At 38.5% G+C, this 27,707-nt stretch overlaps 3 protein-coding genes across 12 annotated transcripts in view; all 3 read right to left on the reverse strand.

Annotated features, from left to right (window-relative positions):
- Nucleotides 1-3: 3 nt before the first annotated feature.
- On the reverse strand, nt 4-10,710 carry LOC116670555 (trichohyalin; the record flags this gene model as incomplete). The annotated part of the gene is made up of 19 exons (XM_032501128.1): nt 10,254-10,710; nt 8,303-8,482; nt 8,130-8,213; nt 7,943-8,047; nt 7,683-7,838; nt 7,370-7,513; nt 7,110-7,253; nt 6,666-6,809; nt 6,446-6,565; nt 6,112-6,231; nt 5,959-6,003; nt 5,797-5,850; nt 5,664-5,690; nt 3,933-4,079; nt 3,455-3,840; nt 2,335-2,911; nt 868-927; nt 586-723; nt 4-233 (listed from the first exon to the last, which is right to left on the reverse strand). Coding segments are annotated over exons 1-19 (2,871 nt in total), but the record flags the coding sequence as incomplete, so codon positions are not given.
- Nucleotides 10,711-12,272: 1,562 nt separating this feature from the next.
- LOC116669658 (adapter protein CIKS) lies at nt 12,273-17,811 on the reverse strand. 7 transcript variants are annotated; one of them, XM_032499603.1, is made up of 10 exons: nt 17,723-17,730; nt 17,506-17,558; nt 17,067-17,194; nt 15,482-15,626; nt 15,085-15,281; nt 14,425-14,513; nt 14,275-14,343; nt 13,954-14,058; nt 13,796-13,870; nt 12,273-13,682 (listed from the first exon to the last, which is right to left on the reverse strand). In XM_032499603.1, exons 3-10 carry the CDS (start codon nt 17,077-17,079, stop codon nt 13,512-13,514), a joined length of 864 nt encoding a protein of 287 aa, XP_032355494.1. In that variant the 5' UTR covers nt 17,080-17,194; nt 17,506-17,558; nt 17,723-17,730; the 3' UTR covers nt 12,273-13,511. The 7 variants fall into 7 exon arrangements, with proteins under 7 accessions (XP_032355494.1, XP_032355496.1, XP_032355493.1 ...); XM_032499602.1 differs by lacking the exon at nt 17,723-17,730 and adding an exon at nt 17,762-17,811 and having other exon boundaries at nt 12,276-13,682; nt 15,482-15,584; nt 17,297-17,558; XM_032499601.1 differs by lacking the exon at nt 17,723-17,730 and adding an exon at nt 17,762-17,811 and having other exon boundaries at nt 12,277-13,682; nt 15,085-15,248; nt 17,297-17,558.
- A 663-nt stretch (nt 17,812-18,474) lies between these two features.
- Nucleotides 18,475-27,707, reverse strand: part of LOC116669655 (tyrosine-protein kinase fyna) — a 24,298-nt gene continuing 15,065 nt past the window's right edge. For all 4 annotated transcript variants that reach the window (XM_032499595.1, XM_032499592.1, XM_032499594.1 and 1 more), the window contains 9 exons: nt 26,804-26,902; nt 26,507-26,610; nt 25,487-25,636; nt 25,176-25,340; nt 24,283-24,462; nt 23,818-23,894; nt 23,015-23,168; nt 21,258-21,389; nt 18,475-20,049 (listed from right to left, as the gene is read on the reverse strand). In XM_032499595.1, the coding sequence (XP_032355486.1) occupies nt 19,841-20,049; nt 21,258-21,389; nt 23,015-23,168; nt 23,818-23,894; nt 24,283-24,462; nt 25,176-25,340; nt 25,487-25,636; nt 26,507-26,610; nt 26,804-26,902 (1,270 nt within the window). In that variant the 3' untranslated portion in view covers nt 18,475-19,840. The remainder of the gene's footprint in view (nt 20,050-21,257; nt 21,390-23,014; nt 23,169-23,817; nt 23,895-24,282; nt 24,463-25,175; nt 25,341-25,486; nt 25,637-26,506; nt 26,611-26,803; nt 26,903-27,707) is intronic.

A 27,707-nucleotide genomic window follows, 5' to 3' on the forward strand; every position in this document is an offset into this window, starting at 1 on the left:
TTCCTTCTTTTCTTTAGATGGTTTCTCAACTTCTTTCTCTTCTTTAGGCAGTTTCTTGACTTCTTTCTGTTGTTTAGGCTGTTTCTTCAGTTCTGGTTTTTCTTCAGAGTCTTTTGTCACTCGTCTCTTCTTTTTAGGTTCAGCTGTTTCATCCTTCTGCTTAGAAAGCTTCCTTACTTCTGCCTCTGCTGTGGATGGTTTTGTAGATTCTTCCTTGTCCTTAGGCTCTTTTTCTAAAAGCAATCATCAAAGTGTCAATGTTAAATGTACTCTACGATGTCTGGAACATACTTAACGTGGAACTGCGTTGAAGCTGGACAAAGAATCCAGTCTTTTGTGGCCAGAACACTAATACTGACACAACTTTATTTGAGAAATACAACATGAACTGCTCTCCATGTTGACACTTTTTGCAGCCTGTCCCAATTTTGCTACAATATGCATTTAAAATATAATTAAACAAATATGTGAGGCAGCATTCTTTCTTCATTTCTTTTGTTACATAGAAAGTAACAGCCGTGTGTTCTTTTTTACATTATGTACTTTTGAAGAATATTTTGTACTTTCATTATTAAGTGTTATTACCTTTGGGCTTCAGTGGTTTCTTTTCAAGGGGTTTGTACGCCTCCTTTAGCTTTTCTTCTTTTAGTTTCATCTCTATGGTTTCCTCAATTTTTAGCTCCTCTTCTCTTCTCTCCTTTTCAGTTTCTACAGCTTTGAGGTCTGTAAGCAACCAAAAAGGCAAAAATATCAGGTGCCTGTGTGCGAAGAGTACATTCTTGTTTTTAATAAATTATAGCAAATTAATGTAAAATTAAATTTTGGAGTAAGCAAAGTGAAGAAGGCGCACAATTTCAACATTATTACCTTTAATAATGGCATCTTTAACGTCTTTCATCGCATGTCTTTCTTTTGCTTCTTTGAGAACTAAAGGATAGCATGCAGAAAGGTGCAAAAATTATAAAGTACAATATACAGTGCAACTCTGATTGGCAATAATGATAATGATAATAACAAATACTCATGCTTGCATAAGCACTATAAGCACTACAGCACTAAAACACTATGATCAAAAACACCCCACAACTAAACAATATTATATTGATATTCAACAAACTTGTTCAGTAATTATTTTTCATTGGTTCATTGGTACACTGTGGAGGGAAGATCATGCATCAGAATATTGTTTTGTGTCATCCAGAAAACGATAAATGTTTTTTTCAGCCTCTCACCGCCATCTAGCTGCCACTTGGAATATTGGCTGACCAAGGCAATGACTGTTTGGTCCAAAGTAGGAACACTTATGTACAATTAGCACCTTGGGAAATAGATTTGTCTTTAGTTAGTCATCAAAAAGAAAAGAACACACTTAAAGGAGCTATTTGGGTGCTTACGGGTTCCTGTCTCTGTATTGGTCCTAAGATCCTCTTTCCATGCAGCTAGAATGAGTTTCTGATCTAACTAAAACTACATTTGTTTTTTTCTGTTGTCAGATGAGAAGATCAATATCAGTTTAATCCCAATGTGTGCAGTACAGAGATTGTCAGGTACTCTCAGACACAAACCTAATTTTCTAGAATGGGCCTAGGGCTATATATAGAGATATGAATGACAAAGGTGAACATATTTCCCACAAGCAAGAGTATATTATGATCCCAGAGGCATGTGAGTGCTCAGACTTATTTCTAAACTATTTACAAGCTACACTGTTGTATGGTCATTGCAAAGACATGCCTTGACTTGATCAGCATCCCCCTTTGGCTACACAAAGGGTGATGAAGACGTGTCTGGGCGAGTATTTAGCTCAACTGCGGGCTACAACTTGAGCCCTGGTATTTTTTTGCCTATATTTGTTCACAATTTTGCAATTTGGAAAGTTTTTAAAAGTATGCTGATTCAGGCTATCTATTAGCAATTCCTGCTTACAATGTAGGCTACCCGTGGTTCTGGAAGTGACATTTGTTTTTGTAATTTAGCTTGTTCAGCTATTTATTTTATTTATCGTCACCTATTCTAGATAAAACATCAAACAATGTTTCATAAATGCTGGAAAGTTTCTCTAATCTGTAATGAAAAACCTTTTGTGATGAAAATCATTCTGTTGGTTTACCACACAAAATGAAAATGAACACAATGTTAACAAAAATACGCACTGAAATGTTGTTATTGAATACATATCTTTTCCAGCCTAATAACTTTATTCAAGTGGACCTTTGAAAACATGTTAAAACATGTAAAGATGATAATTTATTAATAACACCCTCACCATTCAGAAACATTTTTATTATAATGAAAAAAGACAAAGAATATGTGATGATAATAGTAAGTGTGTACCTTTCTCATGTTTGTGAAGGTGATTTTTTTGAGCAGCTCTGGATCCAAGTTTTCTGAGCCTCTCAAACGGAGTATGAACCTTCCTCTTTTGTTTCAGTTCAGTTTTCCCACTTTCGCTATTGTTGTTGTTTTCATCACGATGATCGTTGATGATGTCATTGTATTCGTCATGGTCGTGAACCAGTGTTTCTTCTTCTTCCTCATCATCCGATTCAGGCACTACATCGGCATTATCAGGTTTTTCAGCTAACAGAATTTTCAGATCAAGTTGTTGGACAAATGGCTCTTTGCCTTCATCATCCACCTCCATTTTGTCCAGTTGTTCTCCTTCTTCCTCCTCTTCCAAAGCCTCATCATCGTCCAGATCTAAAGCCTGATCGTCTTGGTCAGTTTTTACAAACTGAGCTTTGACATTGGTGTCAGGTATTTCAATGTTTTCTTTGTCCATTTCTTCACCAACTTGAAGATCTTCATCTTTAATCCCGTCCTCATCAGCCTCTTCCTCAGTTTTTGTGTCCTCCTCTTTCTTTTCCTCCTTTTCATCTTCTACCAGAACGTCAGTTTTTGTGTCCTCCTCCTTCTTTTCCTCCTTTTCTTCTTCTACCTGAATGTCAGTTTTTGTGTACTTCTCCTTCTTTTCCTCCGTTTCATCTTCTACCAGGACGTCAGTTTTTGTGTCCTCCTCCTTCTTTTCCTCCTTTTCATCTTCTATCAGAACAACAGTTTTTGTGTCCTCCTTTTTTTCCTCCTTTTCTTCTTCTACCAGAACGTCAGTTTTTGTCTCCTCCTCTTCCTCTTCTTTAGCTTTCAACAAATGGTCTTCAGTTTTGGTCCCCACCTCCATCTCCTCTTCCTTTTCCTTGTCCTCATCTTCTACCACAGGTTGTGTTTTTGTCTCGTCACCTGCCTTGTCTTCTACTGAATCTTCTTCAGCTTTGGGCTCCTCTGCCTCCTCTTCCTCCTCCTCTTTCTCCCCATCTTCTACCAAATCGTCCTTAGTTTTTGTCTCCTCCTTCTCTTCTTCTACAATATCTTCGGTTTTGGTCTTTGCCTCTTCTTCTACTGCATCTTCTTCTTTTGTGTCCCCCCCATCTTCCTCCTCCTCCCCTTCTACCAAAACTTCTTTAGCTTTGGTCTCCTCCTCCTCCTCTTCCTCCTCCTCCTCCTCCTCCTCTACCAAATCTTCCGTTTTGGTCTCCTCTTCCCTCTCCTCATCTTTTTCTGCATCTTTTTTTGTTGTTGTTTCCTCCTCCTTCTCTCTTTGTACCAAAACGTCTATGGTCTTCTCTTCCTCCCCCTCAGCTTCTACCACCTCTTCTCCAGTTTGTGGCTCCTGTGTATCTTCTTCTTCAATTTCTGTTTTAATATCTCCCTCTTCTTCTGTACCAAAACCTTTCTCCTCTTCTTCCTCCTTGTCATGAGCAGCATCCTCCCCCAAAATGTCAACCTCTTCTCCTTCTTCCAGTGATGGTTCATGTTCAGTTTCTTCAAGGCCGACATGTTTCACTAGTGATGTGACAGTAACAGATTTAATGCTTGTTATTGATCTTGTATCTGACTAATGAATGTGGCTAATAAAGAAAAAAACGTATGAATACCATCCTCCGCCTCTTTCCCATCAGCTTCACTGGTAGTTTCAATGGGAACTTCAGCCTCCTCCTCGATCTTTGAGTCCGGCGCTTCACTTAACTCTGCAGCAGCAGCAGCAGCAGCATCATCTTTGGCAGCTTTCATAATCTCTGTAACTGTATCATCAACCAATTATGCAGTAGTTCTCCCAGTACTTTGCAACATTTCTACTGAAGATGTAAATCTTTTTTTTTTTAAATGCATCACGGATATATAGCCCAGTTTAATTTGTCCATTTGTTGTGGACTATTTTCAGTGGCATGTTCAGCGGAGTATTATATACATTTGGTGCTATAGTGAGTAGGCCTATTTATGGCAGCAGAACAGTGTATGTTGGATTAACTCATATAAACGTTACAATGTTCATCATAGTGAAGGAAAATGTCACCCAGTGAAATAATGTGGCTCACTGATGTGTTTTTAGTTTTTGGACAAAAGTGGAGGTGTACCGTAGAGATGGGTACAAGTAATAGATTAATGGATTACTAATCGCTCATGTAGGCTACATGGTCAACTTTTCTAAAAACACTGTAAATACTGTTCCTTGAACATCAGATATTTTATTGGATGGAAAGAGTATCCTATTAAGAGTGTCACATTATGGGTTGTTTGGCTAGCAAGTTTCTTAAAGTCTCAGTCTGCAAATACCCTATTTGTGAAAAAACATGAGAATCAACAGTCTGATGGCTCAGATAAATTGAATATATCAGGCTTTTGAAAAACAGACAAGCCTTGTTAGCTGACATTCATTGTTGTTTTGTCTTTTCAGGGGATTTGTTGATAAAAAGAAAAAAGCTTTTCTCCCATGACCGCTTTCCAAAAACTTTACCATTCACAATGACTATGATATTCCAAAGGCTAACTTTTGAAACACGTGGTGTAGACCTGTATTGTTCCATGAAAAGATCAAATGAAATATTCCACAGGAAAACACACGTCATCGAGTAGGCCTACAACAGCCTGTTCTCATAAACCATACATTTGAAAATCTACGAAAGGTTAAGCACTGTAATACGTATTATTAACACATTTTCTTTTGCTGTGTGAACCACATTGTATGTGTAAATGTATGTAAAAGCTTATCGTAGAATATTAGCCAACAACCAGTTCTTGAGAATGCGTTGCAGTGAATACAAACAATCGAGTATAAGCCTATCACAGATGTTTAAACTGGTGAAATGCAGATTGCAGTTTCTCAGTCAGAGGAATGCAACTCCAAAGGACATAGACAATCCATCATGCTCAATATAACATAGAAATAAAAAATTTATATATATATATTAACACATAACACAAAACACAATGACTGAAAAAAATAAATAATGGTAGAACACGTCGAAAATGTCACATCCAACAAACAGGGAAACAGAGGGAGAGATGCAGTCACCTTAACCTTATATATTTATATTAAGGCATTTATTAGGCTACAATAAAAGTATAAAGTAGGTTTGATGCATAGTTGTTGAAGGGAAATTAAGTTTATTCAAACAAGTTGGACAAGTTTCATCGTAGTCTACTTCAGACTTGCTGTATTACAGTGAACACGACATGAGGCAGACTTGAGATCAGTTCATGCAAAGTGATAAGAAAAACTAAAAATCAATGCAAACATGCATGAAAGGCAACTATTTGCTGCACGCATTTCCCCTGTCCAAAATCCATTTTACCGCATGTCTGCAATACAGGTGTTGTTTTCTTACCTTTTTCAAAAGGTGGCAGGAATTCACCTACATTTCAAAGAAAATTTGGTAATAAAATACAATTAAGTTAATTTTCAAGAACCACTTTAGTGTTGCAGTACTGAAAAAGGGATCCAACATTGTAATTGCTTACCTTTCCTTTGTACCAAATGTATATCAGATGGGGATCGGGGAGCCTCAGTTTCATCTAAACAAAAAAAAGAATGAAAGAAGTGTTGTGCAAATGGGTGTAATTTGCCGTAATATGCTAGTAAGATGCTTTTAGGTGTATTAAAACTGTAATAAAAAGTTTCACCTTTTTCAGAAACAACATTTATAACAGGTGTGGCAACAGGTTCACCTAAAACAAGAAAAGAACATCTGCATCAAGGTGTCAGTGTATTTTGAAGTGCCCGCGTGTATCTTTAGTTCAAGTTATTATTGTATAACTAATTGCAAATGAGCATACCTTGATCACCAACAAGCATGCTCGACATGTAAGCTACGAACAAATCTTTCTTGTCTGTGAACTCCAACACGGCATCTTCAACAACTTTCATGGGGTCAACAGACACTTCAGGCATGACCCCTGAAATATCAGCACAGCGCAACGTCAGTTAAAGCTGCTGTTCATTCAATACCAAAATAAACAACATCTGATTGTTTACTATTTCTTCCCTTACAATACTTATTCATATCTTAGTATGAGTAATTACAGCCAATCTAAACATAGTGATATACCAGAAATAGAATTGTAATGTGGCTGATTTGTAAATTATGTGTTACCATATGTTCAAACAGACCTTGTTCACCAATCAGAGTTGTGGAGACGTAGCTCCAGAGCATGTCTATCTCTTCTGTGATGATTTCTGCTGTTCTCTTCAGAGCTGACATGGGTCTGAATCCCATAGCGTGCTGGATGTCTGATCAACAGACAAGTCAAAGTGAAAGTTAGCAAGGTCCAGTGGGACAAACATACAGTGAGACACATCAATAGATTAGGTAAAAGGTTAAATACTGTACCTTCTACTGTGTCCAGTATTACATCCAAGATGGCACAGAGCACGTCTTGGATGTATCCTGTTATTCCACCCAGAAAGTCGTTAGTAACACTGAAGACATTTCTGCCAACAACCACAGGGTCAATGAAGCTAATGTCAGTGGTTCCTGAGAAGAACAAACACATTCAAGCCAAAGTTCCAGTGAGTAACTTCATTCAAACAATTCAAAAACCTTTTTTTTCTGTTATACAAACATTTCAAAAGACAGTTAAAGGTCAATGGGAAAAGATGTTATGCAATCAATCATTTTCAATAAAAAAACAAAGTACTACTATACACCCATGACAAACACAATCTAAGTTATTGAGTAATTATGTTGATTTAGTAATGAGTAACACACACAAAAACAATTAATGTAAATAGTGCACCACAAACAATACATAAGGTTAAAATATGGCGCAGGTACCTTTTGTTATATCCAGTATACTGTCTATGATGGCACAGAGCACGTCCTTGATGTAGCCCACTATTCCACTCACGGTTTCATCAGTAGCACTGAAAACGTTTCTGCCAACCACCACAGGGTCCATGAAGCTTATCTCCGTGGTTCCTGAGAAGAACAAATATGTGAATGTCTAAAAAAAAATACTGTATGCTGTGTTACATTGTCATATTAATATTTTCAGGTTACAGATTAGAGAGATGTCAAACGAAGAGAGTAAATACCTTTCCCTACATCCAGAATTGTGTCCAAAATGGCACAGAGCACATCTTGGATGTAGCCCCCAACTCCACACACAAAGTCATTAGTAACACGAAAGACACCTCTGCCTATAACCACAGGGTCAGTGTAGCTAAGGTACATTTTTCCTGAGAAAAACAAATGATGACAAAGTTATTTATTAATGACTACACATGCACACCAAAAATGATTACAGTTTAACTTTTTACTCAGTTAATTCGGATTAGGATCATTAGCATGTTATTTAACTGTGAATGAAAAAGGGAAGAAAAAAAACATTAATAATGAAATATGTACCTTTATTTATATCCAATAATGTGTCAGATATAGTGTCCACGATAGCACACAGTGTGTCCCTGAAGGTGCCTGCATATCCATTTATGAAATCATTGGTTGAATGGAAAGCTTGTCTCCCGATGACCACAGGGTCAACATAGCTGAGGTAGAATTTCCCTGTGGATTTAGAGGTAGATTATTAGAGTCATGGTTACATCACATGTATTATAAAAATGGTGATTTTTTTCTCTTTCTGATTGAGCATGAGTGTGATTTTATACCTTCGTCATCTGAAAAATAGCGAACAAATCCATCTTTTGCGTCCGATATTTCCTCAGCTGCGTAAGTGGCAGCTGACATGGGGTCACTTAAATCAGGAGCACATTCTAGGGGCCCAGAGATGAGAGTCATTTTCTTGCTTCAGCACTACTAACAAGGCGTGGCATGCATGCTGTCTCTCTCATGTACCTTGAAACTTATTGAACAGACTGGACACTTCATCGACAGCATCGTTTACAGCTTGCACGGGGTCTGAAACTATTTGCTGAATGTCTGGGGAAAATAATGGATTTATGGATAATTGTGCATGTTTGATGATTTAAATTCTAATCAAGATACATCTTGGGGTATTTGAGACTTACCAGGGACTGCCTTGTACTCCACGAAGTCGAACATCACCACTCCCACCACCACCCAGGACAGGAGAGCAGCCAGGGCAATCAGCAGCTCCGCAGACATTTTCAGCTTCCCGAGTAGCCCCAGACCTTTGGTGGACTTAAGGGAGCTTGTCTGCGGTGCAGCTGCTCTATTGGCTCCACTGGCTGCGGAGGAAGACGCAGATTTGGCTCCTTTATGTGTATAACCCCCCCCCCAACAAAAAGATACAAAAGTCACTCTGAGAACTCCCACATCATCAAGATGGCCCTGTTCTGGTTCAACTTTCGCTGCTTGTTTTTTAGTCTTTAAAGTATCCTTACATAATTTGGTCTGCCTTTTCCAGTCAGAACCAATTATTAACCAACAAACAAACAAACAAACAAACAAACTAAGAGTTACATGCATGTCAACAATAATCATAATTTTCTGGAGGCTACATTCATAATAGCATTAAGAAAGTGTTGTATGCAGGTATTTTTTGTTCCTTCATGGCATGTATACCTTTTTGAAAATGTTATACCCAGATCTATATCTCAGGAGGCCTGATATATTGGCCATATTGCAAATATATCAGCATCTGCATGTATGGCGGCACAGAAAGGACACACCAAAATGTCCTTTGCCAGAGAGTGCTGATATGGTTGTTTTATTACTGTAAAATGTCCCACTCAGTACATATCTTGGTAAAAATTGTATTAAAGGGCTCCTTATGACAAATGTTTATTTATGTTATGTGTACCTAAAAATAAAAGAACTATAATACAGAAAATACAATGAAATGGATACCATTATTGGCCTTAAATTTGTAAAGTCTAAAGTCTAAAGAATATTATTAGTCAGGCTTCTCAAAAGACGCTCTGACACAAAATTCTCTTTGCCTTTCTCTATCTCTAAAATTAAATTAAATATGCTTGAACAAATAGGCAAATATCCTAAAAGTTTAAACTAAGCCCACAGACACGTTAACAGGCCTTAGTTAAATCTCTGAATAGGAAGTTCCTGTGGCATGTTTGGGATAACAATGTCCTTCCATAGCCAGCTTTCCAGTTCCATCCACACACTACAGCTAAACCATAACAGGTGAAGGATATTTTCTTTGTGTTCAAAAGATGTAACCTTAACACAGTGCAGACACAGTAGGTCTGATCTGACAACCTTTGCATGCCTGTGCGTTGCATCAACATGAAAGATCATTTTCTGATGTTGAGGGGATTATGTAAATTTGATTAAACTGATGTCAAATTAAATATCAGACAAGACAGGAATCATCTGTCTTTCTCATTTCATCAGGTTATCTAAATACATGATCCCATCCTGTTTAGTCCAATGGAAAATTATTATGATGCATTCAATGACATCCTCGCCATCATCAACACTGACGTACTTTCCCACTTGGACCTGGTGCCACCAGCCAATTATAAACTCTGAGCATGCCTGACTCATGATTCCATTCCTTGTTATACAAATGCTGAGTTATGCCAAAACTCAAAACAGTCCCTTCAGAATCAGGGTGGACAGGTGGTGTCACTATTTCACCACAAATGTACATGGAACTGTACAAGGAAATCTGCCTGTTGTTGCTCAATTCATCCTGGCCCAGAAGCTTAATCAAACAAAAGATTTGCTTAGAAAACTTGTTTGAGCAGATTACATAAGAAGCCTCTGTTTATTTTAAATGGCAAAAAGAAAGTTGAAAATCAGAGGTCAGCCCCAGCAGCAGCCGTGTCTGTCACAGGAGAGCAATGCTAATACTTTGGCTACATGATATCCAGTATTTATAGCAACCAACTTTCAACACAGTATCCTATGAGAAAATGCCTTGTCAAAACACTGACATTCATTTTTTACATAACATATATCACTTAGGCTTTATGTGCTATGGCAAATAGTAAATGTTGTTATTTTCAGTGCTGATGCCGGTGTTAATAGTCCTACCTTCAGCCATGGTGATATGGAGACAAATTTAGCTATAATCCTTTGAGTTGGGGGTCAAGCCTCCTCATGCAGAAGCGAATGGGAAAAATCACAGCTTCAGTAAAAAATCAGGTCAGCGTCCACTTATCTGTAAAACTTGTCCAAGTTATTAAATAATTCCATTTCCACTCAATGATCACAGTCTTGTTGCCATACTCGTGTAATCCACAGGTGAAATTTCTTCAAGAAAAAAAGAAAAGAAAAAAAAAGAAAAGGAAAATCAAGCATACATTGAAAGATTCACAGGTGTTGCAGAATTTGGACCTGCCAGTGTGGCAGCATTGGGACGGTGGGGTAAAGGAAAGCAACGCAGGGGAAGGAAAAAGCCAAGCTAAGCAGAGGGCTGGGTAGGCTGAAAGGGAGCCGACAGAATATACCACCCAGTGTTATTGGTGCCTCACATGGGTATAGGTCAGAGTAGAGCACAGAGAGGCTTCAAGGTAACTTTATCCCCCAGAAGGTCCGGGTTATTCTTAGCTGGAGCTCTGCACACCAGCCGCTCTAGCAGGCCTTTTTTGGCGGTTGAAAGGGTGTGAAGATCAGCTGGCTGAATTGGGCACCCCTACTGGTGGGGCACTTTCATCTGCACACTGAAGCGGTAAAAAATATCAGGTGCTCAAGATGAGGAATGGACAACATTACCTGTGAAAACCTTAAAGCAGCAGCAAACGCCGTGGTGGCAACATTTGTGGCCTCTGTCTCCTGCTGCCTCTTATGTGAGGGACTACAAATTATTTTATTTTGTTCAGGTTTTGTTTTGTCATTACTCCTCACTTTTTATATTCTCACCTTTGGTTGTACGTGGCAGCTTCTAAATAAGCATGTTTCCAAAATGATGAACTACTTTACCAATTAAGTAAACAGAAAGGTCTAGCATGCGCATCCATCTTGTGATCTTTAGCAATTGCCTCATTAGAGTGGTGTGTATACTTTGTGTACATCAAGCTCTACAAACGGTTTACAAGGTAAATATGTGCAAATCTAATAAAGGAAATATGTATCGCATTTCATTATTATTCTCAAGTATGTAAACATGATGTTTACAATGTAGTCCATCTCAGTTTAGTGTATTAGCATGCTAACATCAATACTAATGCTAGTTGTTAATGCTAATTAGCACTAAAAAAAGTAAAGGTAAGGCAAATGGCAATGCTATTAGTTTTGCTGAGATTAAAGTATTTATTGGACAGCTACTTTTTTACTTGATGGTGGTGCCAAGTGGAAAGCTAAGGGATCCCCAAAGTTATTGCAATGAATCCTGAGGGGGACGTTAATGTAAAAACCAAATGTTATGACAATATATAATAGCTAGAGACATGTCAGCTTAAACTACAGATTGGGTCGTTAGGTTTCCTTCTTGGGAACATGAATGTCAAAATTTCACGGAAATTCATCCAATAATTTGATTTTGGAATAAAGTGGTGAACATGTGTTAAACTTTATTGAAACAACATTTCAAAATTTTAAATCAATCAAAATTTATTTATATAGCACTTTACAATTACCAGCAGGCATCCAAAGCGCTTTAACAAAATGAGTAAAATCACAATACAACAGAAAGAGTAAACACAGAAAACAATAAAATCAGGAAAGGTTACAAAGAAACAAAAGGATGAAATTGTCACACCACTGCTACGTATAAAAGCCAGACGGACAGATATGTTTTGATTTTGGACCTGAAAAGAGTGACATCTGTAACAGTACGTATATCAGGGGGTAACTTGTTCCATGTCTGGGGCAGCAACTGCAAAAGCTGATCCACCCACCGTTTTTACTGGACCTTGGACTTCTAAAACCAATGATTTGAAGACCGCACGACCGGTTGTGTCCCGCACAGTTAAAATTTCAGACAGATACTCTGGGGCGAGACCATTTAAAGCTTTAAAAACAAACAATAAAATCTAAAATCTATTCTAAAACGCACGGGAGCCAATGCAGGGTGTAGAGAACGGGAGTGATGTGGGCACGTCTGGGTGTATTTGTTAAAAAGCGAGCAGCAGCGTTTGAACAAGTTGAAGACGTGAGATGGAGGTCTGAGTCAGACCAACATAGAGGGCATTGCAGTAGTCCAACCTTGAACTGATAAAAGCATGAACGGCCTTTTCTAGGTCATGCCTGTTCAGAAAGGGTTTAACTTTAGCCAGCAGGCGAAGCTGGAAAAAGCTCATTTTAACAACGTTACTGATCTGCTTGTCAAATTTCATGCTGCAGTCAAAAGTAACCCCCAAGTTTTTGACAATAGATCTCGTGCAAGATGCCAGAGCTCCCAAACTCACAGCTGGGCCATTCTGCATGCCTGGAGTACTAAAAATAATACACTCCGTTTTATTATCATTCAAATTAAGAAAATTGTCTGAAAGCCACAACTTAATATCAGCGATGCAGCTTAGCAGGGAATTTAGTGCAACACTGTCATTTGCTTTAATAGGCAAATAGATTTGCAAATCATCCGCGTAGCAATGAAATGACAGGTTGTGCTTCCCTATAATCGCCCCTAAAGGCAGTTAATATAAAGAAAACAGAATAGGGCCAAGGATGGATCCCTGTGGTACCCCACAAGAGAGAGGAGCAACTGACGAGGAGAGGTCACCAATCATAACAGAAAAACTCCTATTTGACAGATAGGAGCTGAACCATTTAAGTGCCAAACCTTTGATGCCTACACAATTCTCAAGGCGTGAGAGGAGGACTGCATGGTCCACTGTATCAAACGCCGCTGTGAGGTCCAAAAGGACTAAAACAGTAGGATTCCCGGCATCTACAGATAGGGCAATATCATTATGTACCCTCAAGAGTGCAGACTCAGTGCTGTGGCGTGATCTAAAACCAGATTGAAACTTTTCAAAAACACAGTTCAGTTGTAAAAAAACTTGTAACTGTATAAAAACAATTTTTTCTAAAACCTTTGAAAGAAAAGGCAGATGAGAGACTGGTCTAAAATTGGACAGCACTGTAGGGTCAAGACTAGTCTTCTTAAGTAGGGGCCTGACCACAGCATGTTTAAAGGCAGCTGGGACAGAACCTAAAGTAAGACAGGAATTAAAAAGAGTAAGAAGACTCGCCCCAATGGTATTAAAAACATTTGATACAATACAATACAAGTCATTCACTTCACAAGTGGATTTATTCAGAGATTTTAAAACACACAAGCTGCACCATACTCCTAATAAACTCAGCCAAAAACAAATGTTTAAACACATGCATAAACGCCGTGTGTCTTTACAGTGTAGGTGCAGCACTGGGGGCCACAGGCCTGATGATGAGGGTGAGCTCCGGAGGAACAGGAGGAGGAACGTATCTCTCCTCCCTGAGTAGCCGCAGTAACACATCCTCAGCGTCCTGCGGCCAGCGGTAAACTCTCGTGTTCTGAAGCCAACTTGGGACGTGTTTCTGTAAGGGGAGTGCATATACATGTTTGCTTTTTTGTAATAGAGAACGGCTTAAGGGAGAGAAATGATGAAATCTGCGAAACATTAAGTTATTAAACAAAATTCCTTTCTGACCTGGGATGCGTTTAAGAAGAGAAGAGGTATGAATCTAAAATTCAAGCTGCCTTGCTGGATGAATTCATTCTGCATCTGGCAAAATTAGATTTCACATTTAAGTACCTATTATTAGCAATTCTTCTCAGAATGACGTCTCATTTAAACAAATTTCTCACCATGGAGTGAATGTATTTAGTGTGTAGATCATGGCTATCCACTACACATCCTTCAATGTCCATCTTGTACTTTGGACTAATGGCGATGACAATCAGGGCTGACTGCTGTATAAAAAACTGATTTTAGACACATTCACTGTCTGAAAACACAAATTTAACACAAATGTTGGATTTGTTTATAGTATAAATTCACACTTTGTGTAATTTTGTTTTCTATGTCTTTACTGATTATCTGGTACAACTGCTAACACAGATTTTATGTGACAATATAACAGAAGAAATACAAAAATGTACATGAATCTGATAAAATCCGGTTCTTACATGTTTCAGGTAACTGTCCTTCCACTTGTTGACATCCATGTTTCTCATGGGGTTATCAAATATGTCAATCTGTAAAATGTAAGTGACCCATCACATTCTTTGTTTTTTGTTTTAAATCCGACTTTTGATTGAAGAGGTTGTATAGCTTACAGCTGGTCGAAAACCGTGCTTTGTGAGAAAGTCTACAAAGGGAACTATCTCTGAAGAAATGTCTGAAGAATGAGTTATAAAAACGTTTCCTGAGAAGAAGAAAAAGATAAAAACCTTCATGTTAATCTCAGAATGTATCAAATTGTAGTTAGTTTCATGAAAAGATATGTATGTAAAGCCATGCAATGGATGCTTAAAGCATTGCACTGCCTGGTGTTTGTCTCACTGGTTATCTTACCCAACATGGTCTATTATTATTAATAGCTTGCAACAATGCAAATCAAAAGGCATTCTTTTTATTCTACTTCTATTGTGTTCTCTGTTGTGGAAATAATGCAAAATGTGTGTCCTCATGATGGGTGAAGCACACTAAAAATCAAAATATAGAAAATAAACGTTAGATTTTTGTGAAACTCACCTCCTGCATATACAACAGGGGTGGCAATTTAGTACATATTTTATTTAAAATATATTTTTATTTCCCCTAAACAGACCTGGCAGGTTTATACAGACAGCACCCAATAGATCACACACCCTGTTTCCTGTTAACGTTCCATAACGTTGGATTTAGGCGTATTGCCCTAAACAATTATTTTTTATTTATTCGTCCTTTAAACATGAGCACATTCCTTTTCAAATGAGAGAATGAAAATGACTCACGGCACTCTTCAGGCAGACTGATGGTTCTTCTTTTCTCGTGTGGATGTGAGACCAACCCCTCTGCTCTTGCCGAGCTCAGGTTCATCACACTGACCTGCAACACGGCCTCCACAGGGGGCACGGAGAACTGAGGCACGTTAACTGAAACACTTCCCTGAGCCACGCTGTCATTCATAAAGTTACCTTGGAACCGGAGCCTGAAGCAGGGAGAAAGAAAAATAAACAAAATGCTCTTCCTTTGAATAGGCTGACATGTGATAAGTCTGTGTAATATGCAAAGTAGTTTTAGCACCAGGTTCACTGCATTCTTTTCAAAAACATTAGCTTGAAAATAACTTTGTGGATTTATTTACTGTTTAATAAGGGAGTAGTCTGTATTTCGAAATATTATTTTTACCAGTTTTGGGAGTCATCCCAGGGTCCTCTGTACTGACAGGGAGCAGCGTGACATGACTGAGGAGGGAGTGTGTTGATGGGATTGAGGTTGCACTGCCCTTGTCCTGCAGAGTGATAATACCTGACATCCATCGTATGATACAAGTCTGTGGATATGGTTTAAGCACATGATAAAGGCTGAAAATGACTAAGTAAGGCTAGAGTGAAAGAGGTTGACAGCTTGAGCTCAAATACAAGTCGACTACATGTTAATACAAATACACATGCTGCTGCTCATGACAGTGGTGGAAAGTAACTAAGCATTAACTCATACTGTACAATTTTAGGTACATGTACCATACGTGATCACTTTCTGCTATAGTTCAGAGTGACGACATACTTTTTTACTCTGCTGCATTTATCTGAAATAAACAGTTACTTTAGACAAACAGTAAAATAGACATGCAGGAAAGGAAGGAAAGAAGGAAAATGGCTGTTGGGATGAAGGCGTACTCAAAACTTTTAATCTTTTAATCCTCCCTACCTGTCTGTAGAACAGGTCAGGTAGCATACATTGCTGTACCCCCAAGATCTATTCTATACTATACTGGATAGTGCTTTTTTGGCCTTGATGCTAGATTCCAGAATCAACAGACTAAGGAAAAAGTTAAAACAGGTTCAATATAACATCTGTAAAATAGGATCATGAGGGTATATCCAACATAAAACTAAGATAGCTACACAGCATTCAGTGTTACAATTCAAATTCAGCTCGTCATCAATAAAAATCCCCAGTGACTTGTAGTTGTCTACAGAGTTTACCACCTTCCCCTTGATGATAGTACTCTGAGCGGTTAAAGACTTGTTATGACGGAAATCAATATTCATGTCCTTAGTTTTCATAACATTAAGTTGAAGAAATGCACTGTCACACCACCGTACAAACATATCAACAACAGGACAGATGCTGTTTCAATCGGCACAGACGAGACTGACTATAACAGAGTCATGAGCAAACTTTAAAATTCATCTGTTGTTGTGACGGCTGCGGCACTCATTAGTATACAGAATATAGAGGAGCGGAGAAAGGACACAGCCCTGAGGGGACCCTGTGGATAAACACAATTCTCCTGACATGCATCTATTTAGCCTCACTTTCAGCGTTCTGATAGTTATGAAACTGAGGATCCAGCCCACAATAGTAAATAGTTAACCAAAATAGTTATGGAATAAAATAGTCAACAGTATATCCAGTAGTTAGAATTAGTTTTACCTCGACTATCTACAAAATTAAAGTGCTGCATACACATTCTTTTACAATAATAATCCAATGCAGTTCTGAAAAGGGGAATTCTGATGCGTAATGACTACTTTCATGACTACTTTTATTTTTAATATGCTACCACAAGTGTAGTTTTGCAGATAATACTTCTGTACTTTTACTTGTAGAATTTTGAATTGTAATGTGATGAAGTACTTTGTATTTGAACGTTGTTGTATTGACACTTTATTTAAGTAAAAGTTTGGAATACTTGCTAATGGCATCTTTTTTTTTTTTTTGCTTCAAACTCACTGCATATTTACTATTTTTTGAGGGTTTTTTTTACCGTAGTTGTGCATGTAGTGGTGAGGAGGTGGAGGGGGTCTGTAGTTTGGACACTGATCATCAGATCTTAGTGGCAAGGGAGGCTCAAGATCCTCCTCATCACTCTGAAGCTGAGAAGCGGTTTCACCCCTGAAAATAAATAAAATAGATAGAATATTTAATTCCAAATGAACCTTGAGTTATATACAAAGTATTTTCCATTTTTTTACTTATTTTCTAACACTCAGGCACCTAGTTGTGTCTCTGTTTGCAGGCTCTGTTGTTCCACACCGGTTAGGCCCACAGACACAACAGCAGCACTCTCCTCTGGTGTCACCTTCCCTGGTCTCTGCAGGACGAGGTCCATGATGGAGATTCATAAAAGGCGGGAGACGCTCCTCTATCTTCTGGCTCTCTGTGTGTGAATTTTCTGACTTATTTGTGGGGGGAAAAACTTTGACCTCTGGTAGATTTCCAGATGTCTCCATCTTAAACAGGTTACTTCAGCACATTCCTGCAAGACAAAAGTGGAAAAGTTAGGGATTTCCATGCATTAAGTGAGAAGAAAAAACACAGAATTACATGGTAGTTGGCAGTATACTTAAATATAGTATTTTTTGGTACATGCAGCTATTAACGTAAAAACGTATTCTCAGATCAAATGTCTTTTCTAAATACCAGGTCACAAGGACTGTGAAAGAAGGAACAATGACTTACCTGTTCCTTTCTGGATTCTTTTCACTGCTGTGGGTGCAGAGGCTTGTGTGTGCTCCAGCCTGCTATATGCAAATTTTTCATGCTTTGGCTTTGTCCAATCAGAGACGAGAATGAAGTGTTCCGGTTGCTCAGCCAGATTGACCATAAAAGATTGGTTGAGTAGGACAACATTCAAAAGTATTATTCTTTGACTTTACTATGCAAAAAAGTTTTTTTCAAGTTTGTGTTTATTTGTTTACTTAGATACATGTTTTCAGTTATAGAGGTAGCATTGAAACAAGAGCTAGGATACTTTAAAGCTTTACTTTGCCGTGTCAGATGAATAACAAGGCTATGTTTAAACAAAATTCCAAAAAACAGCTAATGTTTAGTCAGAATAGAAATTCCAAACAATGAAAAAGCAGAAACCATTATGAACATATTTTAAACTAAAGATTGCTCCCATAACCTGTTGAGTGCTCTCTAATTGCTGGGAAGAAGGAATTTGCATATGTTCTGAGCTCAGTCATGTTTTTCATTTGTCAAGTTCAGCCTGAGGGAAAACCACAAAGACTCAATCAGTTATACAAACTCCTTAGCCATTTAAGCTGCATATTTTGCACAAGAGTGATGGATTTCTGCTTTCAATTTCCCCCTGTTGCTGCATGTTCTGTAAGGAAATCTGGCAGTCACTGACACATGATTATTGTTTTAAAGTGCAGAGTCCACAGGACAATGGTGGCAATATTATTTATTTCAAAACCAGATGTGTACAAGTAACAGACAGAGACAATAAATAATGCAGAGACCAAAAACATGTTCTGTATATCTACTGAATTAGGGCAAACAAAGTGATACAAAAACTAGGTTTTGCTCACTTTTCCACCTGTGAAAAGCAATTTAAATACAAATAGAAATGGTGTATTGTCCTGGAATGCACACAGAAAGAAGTTCGACACCAGAGATGCAGATTTTGCTGGAAAGAATCATAGAATTACATAACCTCGAGGACACATAAGACTGGCTGAAATGTTAAGCAAAAATAATACAGTGAAATTAACACGTTTGGTCTCGTAAACAACATGTTATTCCCAGATACACATTATGGGGGGACAAATACAAATCACTTCCCTCATTCGCGTCATGTAAGTGGAAGTTTGTTTGGCTGCTTAAGCTGAAAGACAAGAATTCCTACACAGCCTGCTGCCATACAATAATGCAACATACATTTTTAAAATCTTGCCAGTATAATAAGCAGCCAGCGGAACAAAGGCTGCAGTTGGAAAGGAAGTCAGTCTCCCTTTCAACTACAAAAAGCTGAACTAAAAGTCACTTTAAGCCGATCTAGAAATCATTGGCTGAAGCTGAAATGCAATGAATGCACTTAATATTAGCGCAGATACCGTACAAGTTTGGGTGGAAGATTCTATGAAAGCATGAAGACATTCCCTTACATTATAAGAATATTACTAAACATGAAAAGGCAAGAACAGGTGTTATAGTACATCTAAGTTTCCTTGAGAAGAGGAGAGCAGTATCGTTATATTCACCTCGTAAAAAAGGTCAGTGGACTCCCAGAAAAAAATTCTGAGATGCTTCTGTCCACGATGTCTAACTATTTTCCTTCTTACAATTATTATGCAACTATTTGTTACCAACTGTGAGCCTCACACTTTTTTTCTACAAGCCGTAAATCTGAAATAACTTTGACCCCGGATTAAAAAAAAAAAAAAAAAATACACACATTTCCAAAATATCAAAAGTAATATAAAATGAAACAAAAAAGAGATAAGTAAACAAGCAATTGATATTTACACTACATACAAGTTACACAAGATGACTCATCTCGTTCATTCATGTCATTTTTAACTCCTCCGTCATCTCAGCGCCCCCTCCCACCTCCAAAAACCTCCTTGGATTTGATAGTCAGAATGCTGTCAGAGAAGCAGCCGCCCCTGTTCGTATGAAGATTGGAAGTCAAGAAGTCGGTCGATGAGCTTTGTAGTGTTACAGCCACAGGATGAGAGAGAGAGAAAAGGTGGAGTCTGGCTCCCTCTGTAGGAAAGCCTGTGAAATGACATGTGATAAGGGCAGCGGCGCTCAGAGATTATCCCCTGGCTGGTACTGAGGCTCAGTGGCAGTGAAGTAGTCCTCCAAAAAGGCTTGCAGGTACTCAAAGGTGGGCCTCTCCTCCGGGTCTTTCTTCCAGCACTGCACCATCAGCTCATGCAGGGATGAGGGGCAGTCCTGCGGGCACGGCATCCGGTAGCCTCGCTCCACCTGCTCCAGCACCTCACGGTTGTTCATGCCTGGAGAGAGGAACACAGAAAAATGAAAACAAATGTGGCTAAAAACTTCAATCCAATAACCACCTCACACTTCATAAGCTTTTTAATAAAAGATAAAAAAAAAAAAGTTTTATGAGGCTTCTGCATTCACAGAAACAATGTCAAGACATTCACCAGCAGAAAGAATAACTGAGTGCATGTATCCAAAACAATTCAGTTCAAATATAGAGTAAATGCAGAATGTAGACTAAAAAATGCAGTTGAAATCTCTAAAAGCTAGTAAGTGGACCTTTGAGCTGAGATTAGTCTAGTAGTACTGTGTATTCTACAGAGTACTAGAATGGACTCAAATATTACACTAATAAGAAGTAAGGAGAGCCGAATAACTTTTTTTTTGATTGGATTTTTGAGAAAGTTATTGATATTAATATTTCAGCATTTAAAAGACCTGCTGGCAATAGAGTGACATATGTATATATAAATATATAATCCTTTGGAAAATATGATAACCTGCAGTATTTGTTTATTGTCAGTTGCTTTCTAGAGCTAGGCAAAAAAACATTTCACTGCATGTTGTACTGTGTATGACTCTGGATGTGACAAAAAAAACATGATTTGATTTGAGTTTTGTGTTTTGTCTGTTAGTTTTTGTGTCTTTTGTCAGAGCTTGAACTAGAGTTTGGTAAAAAATAATTTCACACATTTCCCAGCCTCGCTCCACCCGACTTCCACCTAACGAGAGCTTTAGTCATCCAGAGAATTTGAAAAGCGTGTGGGTGTGCAGGGCCCAATGTTAGGTGCTTGATACAGTAGAAGTATTTACAAAACCTACTCATATATAGCAAAAACTGTACTAATAGTTATTTTCCACCCATGTTATTAGGTTTATAACAATTTAAGTAGTCTAAGAACTACTTATAATGTTTTTTTCTTTTCTGTTATTCTATAACTCATTAAAATGCCTAAGAAATAATGTCAAAAATGTGTATATCAGATAAACAACAAATTAATTAATTTTACATATTCACAGTCTTTTGTGAACATTGCTCTGCATAATGCACAATGTAATGTACATTATGCAACATGCTGTTCTTTTTTTTGCAACACAGAACCAGGGCTTCATGCCACAGTAGACCTAAATGCTCTCACACACTCTGTATTAATGACATATACGCAATCATCTGGAGTTGAAAAGAGATTACATAATCCACAGGGAAGCAAACTCCCACCTGGATAGGGCACCCTGCCCTTGGTCACCAGCTCTGTCAGCAGAATGCCAAACGACCACACGTCCGACTTGATGGTGAATTTCCCGTAGAGAGCAGCTTCAGGAGCGGTCCACTTTATTGGAAACTTTGCACCTAAAAGAAATTCAGATTTGGGATTTTTAATTTTCAAGACCTTCTCAAACTCCTGCAACATTTTTGTTACTTTACTGTGGCAATTCCAGCATAAAGCAACAACTTTTACCAAAACCTTAGGAGTAAGTAGGTCAGTCTGCTCAGCGAATATTTTCCTAGTCTGTGATTTCTTCAGTGCAGTGCACTCAAGGACGTGATGATATCCCACCAGGGGAAGAAACTGCACAATTCCATTATCTCTCTCTGTCTTAGTTTGTGCATGACCCAAGATAAACAAGTAAATATTTAAAATTGCAAACAAATGAGTGACTGAACATGTTGACAGAGTGACTAATGGAGTCAGCGAGTCCACCGGGGGTATTTCACCTCTGCCAAAATAATCAGGGGAAAACAACATTTGAGTGTTCAAGTGGTAGTGCCACTTATTCCACATCATTCCAATGAGATACACAGAAACAGATGGGCTGTGTGGGTATAACATGCTCTGTCTTAAACCCTGCACTGTGCCCTTGTGTAAGTTTGATATTCTGTTGCCTTGCAACAACCACATGTGCTTCTGTTTTCCACTGGTATCACCAAGAAACATTCCTGCTCATTTACTGTACCTATTCTGGAAAGTAGTGTGTATGCATATGTGTGTGTCTCTGTGTGTAAAATGCCTCTTGGAATCGACTAAATGGAATAAGTAATCTGCCAGCGCGCCAACCTTTTCCTCTGACGTTTAGGTTTTCAGAAGATGCTGTGATTGGGGATGAATAGAACGCTACAGAACAGGTAAACAAGTCAAAATTGATATCTATTATGACTAACTCCTTGTACAACAAACATTTCCAGACAGTGACCAATAGATTAAATGTAGTCTCTTTAAAATGGTGGCTGTAGCTGTTTAGAAGCTCAAACTCAGTTATCAGCATCAGTTATGTGCACTGCCATCAGCCTACATTTGTTTACATTTTGGGACCAATAAAAGCAGAAATCGCTATTTCCAGTTCTTGTCTTGTGTATGCGTGTATATGTCTTATATGGAGCATTTTTATCCTATGATTTCTAAGCTACTTTATGGACTTTTATTCGCAATGGACATCGGAGATAATGATATCTGCAGGAAGGTTAAGTCACACTGAATCTAAAAATGTGTGTCTGTGTTTTCAGACTTAGATTGCAAGTAGAAGTTGGATTTTGATGCAAATTGCGTATCCTAATTGCCTCAATGAGCAGTTTCCCACTGCCTCTGGTGTAAACGGTCCAGTGTGAATCTTGCTCTCCCTGAGACACATATTCCTCCATGTATGCATGTATAAATAACAAAAAGTCAAACCTACATTTACAAAGCTTTGGCAGTTAACTTCAATATGTCGTTTGGCCTTCTAAAACTTGTATTGTTGTAAGCTATGTTACCATTTATGATGCTACAATGACTTCCTGTTTACATAGATGATTGCATTTGATTGGGCCGTGCACAGATGTTTTCCAGCAACCACTTTGCACAGTACTTAAATCTTTACAAGCTAAAACATTCCTCACGTTTTAATGGTGCAACCCAATTTAGTAAATAACTAGTCTGAAACTGGCAAGTAGCAGAAGGCTTTATAATAAGCTGGGGCAACACATCCCAGTAGTCCTACCTTGTCTTGCTGTGTATTCATTGTCCTCAATGAGTCTGGCCAGACCAAAGTCAGCGATCTTACACACCAGACTTTCTCCGACTAGGATGTTGGCAGAGCGTAGGTCTCTGTGGATGTAGTTCATCCTCTCAATGTATGCCATGCCAGCTGCCACCTGGGAAATTGAGTTATTTTTTCCAGTGAACATCATAACACTTTACACTTTCAGCGTGATTGAATCTGTGCTAAGTAAAATTTGCACGTACATTTATAGCCATTTTCTGAGCCTTAAAAAAATGGGGCTGCAATAGAGTATAAGCTTTTAAACTGAAAACCTAGATTTGCTCTATTTGCTAAATAAACTCCAGTGTCAGGTATGATTACTTTATGGACTCGTAGGAAGTGATGAATTATAGCTTCAGAATAGAATAACTGCAGCGACTGAGTGCTCCAACAGTAATGCTAAATTACTAACTTTAGATATGTATGTATGTATGTATGTATGTATGTATGTATGTATGTATGTATGTATGTATGTATGTATATATATATATATATAGTTATCACAGAGCAGCCAGACTGATAGGTAACAATGTGCTAAGTTCAAACCTTTGAAATACTGCCATTTAGGCCTGCTAAAATGAGAAGCTGCCTAATGAAACTGTAAACACCGGCATAACATCACCATGGAAATGGCCGTAAATATGCAACACTGAGCGTAAATGAATACATTGGTAACAGCTGGAGATGATTTAAGTCAATAAAGCTCTGGTAACAAATCCAGTGTTCAGCATCAAGATTTCAAAACGTTTTTAGCAGCATACCTGAGCTGCCATGTCCACTAGATTTGGCAGCTTGAGGCCTCGTCCTTCTCCATCTTTAAGGAAGTCAAGCAAACTACCTAAAAAAAAGACAAAAGGGATTTAGGATCTGTTGTCTCAAATTGGCTTCAACTGCCAGATCTGAACTCAGATTTGCATCAAAACTGAAGTAAAACATTGCATCTAATGTGACATCAACTCTGGGATTCCTGCCACACGTTACACTTGGTTCAGACTGTCTGTTATTGCTGTGGTAACTGAGAAGCGCTGTTATTTTTTAAAAACAAAATTACCCCTGTACAACCACAATTTGTTACAGTATAGTAATGTGACATGCTGTGAAGTAAGACACATACTGTATGGTCCATGCAGATGCATAAATTATGTACACACTGTGTAGGTGTGTGCACAAATGCATGCATGTAACATTCAAAGTGATTTTAAGTGTAAGTTTAAAATAGCATCTACCTTTGCACATGTACTCAGTGACGATATAGATGGGTTCTTCAGACACCACGGCGTAGAGCTGTACCAGCTTGTCGTGTCGGAGCTTCTTCATAATCTGAGCCTCCTCCAGGAAGGACTCGGGTGACATGGTGCCGGGCTTCAGAGTCTTGACTGCCACCTTGGTGGTGCCATTCCACGTGCCTGACAAGCCAAAAAAAGGAAGCTGTTCAAGGCTAATTCTTGGACTGGCACTAATTTGCAATGGGAGATATTCACCAATTAAAAAGCATGACACATATTCTGACAAAATGGTATGGAAGGACATAAAAGTACATGAAAGTAATGTGTGACTAAAACCTACTGAAATAAACATTAAGATTTACCTTGAGATTGTATTCGCCTGTGTGAGTTTAAATAAAGTGTAGAACATTTTTAGAGCAAAGTAAAGCAAAGTGTTGTGCAACAGCAGGAGGATAACTGAAATGAAGACTGGCTATGATCCCAGCTTATCCAACTTTTTGCTTGACTAGTTTTCTTGACTTGAATTTAGCTTTAAACAAGACTAGGATTTACTTAATCCATGTTTGGGCTTTGTCACAGAAACCCAATGAGACAAAACAAATGTCATAAATAATCACATACAATAAGTTTTAACTGGTCCAAAGGCCTATACAGATCATGAATCCAAGCAGATATCTTGGAAAGTTCAAAAATCGTATTCCTGTCCAAATGAGATTCAACCGAGATCAAAATGAAAAACAGAGTTCACTGAAAGCAAACACTCCTCCCTATGGGTAACATTAGCTGAGTGTTAGTTTTGAATGATCCAACACAAGTAGTATGTTTCAAAAAAACATCTCACAGCTGTCCAAATCTTAATTTCTGCCTAAGAAGAATGCCAAAAACATACACACCCATCCAGACCTCTCCAAACTGGCCGTTCCCGAGACGTTTGATTAGCTGCAGCGACTCCCGCGGGATCTCCCACACGTCTTTGGTTTTGACAGACAGGTCAGTCAGACGAGGCATGCCTTTGTGGCACGGTACAATCAGTCGGCAGCACAGCCCCGCAGCCCTGGCTGGATCAACCATGCAGTTTGAATTTTAAATGATGTCAGTGTAGTGGAAAACCATATGACATTGTAATTTTAAGGAAGGAAAAGCAGATACAAATACATCATGATGGAGTTTATCTACTTCAACCATAACGGTATCATAATCTCACCCGAGTAGTGCTGCACTAGCTGCTGGAGTGTCTCAAACTGGGCCCTGGTGGTGATGTAGTAGCCCCCACTGTCCAGCTTACGAATCTTATAGTGTTTGACGTGGTCTCCCTTGACATCATCCCAGTCCTGGATGGACAGAGAGTAGGCCCCTAGAAGAGAGACAAGTTTAAATGAGTGTTGTTGGATGTAAATCCTGCTCCATTCTCAGGGTCCATTCAATTAGTAGTCAAAATCTCAGATGTGGATGTGTGAATCCATTTTATTACATAGGATATCCTAGAGACAAATACAGAGTCGACCTAACACGGCTCAACCCCAAATTTGTCTGACTCTCTGCTCCTGGACCCCCTGGTCTTATTCACAAAGGGTGGGGTCTCCAGGTCACAGTGAGGTGATGTGTTTGTGTGCTTAATCGTTATCTTTTCAATTGGAATGTGAGTGAGTGTTTATGACCCTCAGAGCAGTGGACTGTAAAGAGGGACTGGAACCAGATTCAGGATGTGTCTCTCTGACATCATCAATTCAACTTCTGACACATTTGTAGAGCTGGGTTATAACAAAATATACCAGAACATCTTATATTATAAAACAAAAGTGTAACAAACAACAAACTATATACTTATAACAACAAACTTAATGCATGACCAACATGTCTTCATTTATGCTGAAATAATGCTTTTACCTTTTAGCTTAAATGTATAATGCAAATCACACACACATATGCACATATACAATTTTAAATTCCAACAGTGTATATGAAGCACATTGTGCATAAGATTTGGGGCACTGAATATGGAGCAACTGCATAGCTAATGACATGATATTAAACTGAATTTAAGATGCACTGATGGTCTAATTTTCCTGTGAGTTTGTCTATAAATAAACTGCTTCTACTCCCATCTTGCACAGTTAAGTAAAGCTGTCCTAAATCTTATTTATTCACAAACACTTCTGTCTCTTTCCTAAACTTTAAAAGCATTCAACATGTAAGCATGTTAGCTGCAGCTCGGTCAGAGTACCTTTGGTTGTTTCACTCTCACGGATGAGGAAAGTGCCTCTGGCGTTGCCGTTGGAGAGCAGTTGCCTCTCTGCGTCCTTTCGGCCTAATTTACCAAAATACCAGCTGCAGAAAAAAAGAAGTAGTCAAACTATGGGAGTAATATTTGGTTTAAACTGTTTTTTAAATATTTTTGTATCTGTACGTGCCACTATGCCTCAGGTAACAAAAGGTGGTGAGATGAGGTCTCAAATATTTATAATATACTTTCTGCTGATGCAGCTGCTGTGTGTGCTCATATAAAACAAGTTTTACTCACTCCTCAGCTTGGATTGAGTCCACCGGAGCGACGTAATTGCTGGGAATGTAACCAGTTCCACCTGTAGTGAGAGAACGAGCCTCCCACCAGTCGCCCTCGCTGAGGAGAGAGAGATGGGAGGATGTAGGCAGGTTGGAATAAACAGATCAACCATTTACGCATAATGCAGACAGGTGCAAAGAAACCCTCAGCAGTGGATCATATTTACTGTATTTCTAGTATCTGAGAGCTGAGCAGAGAGCACAAAAAAACAAGCTACACAACAAATTGCTTTTCTAGTGTGTGGGCCCCTGAAGCTTCAGTGAATCATCTCCAACTGAAATCACATGTAGTAATCCCTTATGTTAGTCAAAAAAGTTAGTTGTTTTTTATTGTTAAAAAAAGGGGGGGGGTGCTCAGGTTAAGAATGGGATATAGTTTGGTTCAGATGTATGTAAGGGGAAACACATATGAGCATGAAAACAGACTTTAACACAACACCGGCTCTAAGATGGCCATCTAGAAACCTTAAAAAACTATACACAATAGCTGCCGAATTATTGCTTGTTTATATTTACAAAAAATGCAGAGAATTCGAATTTCAGTTTGACTTAGGATAGGATCAATACCAATGGTATAAAACATGCACTTCAAGACACACCACTTACTGTATGTATGGTGTAAAGCAGAGCAATCCTGTCACTATTTCTACACCATAAATCTAACAATGACATGTTATTTTTCAGAAAGCTGTTGTTAAAACATGAAAAATCTGCCAGGCTTTCCATGCAACATAACCAAGGGCTGGGCGATATCAGATTTCACTATATTCTTAACCAAATACATCAATATCAATATTGCGACAATATTCTAGAGTTGACAATTGGTGCTTTAACTAAGTATCTTCACACTTAGATTTTAGATA

Source organism: Etheostoma spectabile, chromosome 20 (assembly GCF_008692095.1).
Source record: "Etheostoma spectabile isolate EspeVRDwgs_2016 chromosome 20, UIUC_Espe_1.0, whole genome shotgun sequence".
NCBI lineage: Eukaryota > Metazoa > Chordata > Actinopteri > Perciformes > Percidae > Etheostoma > Etheostoma spectabile.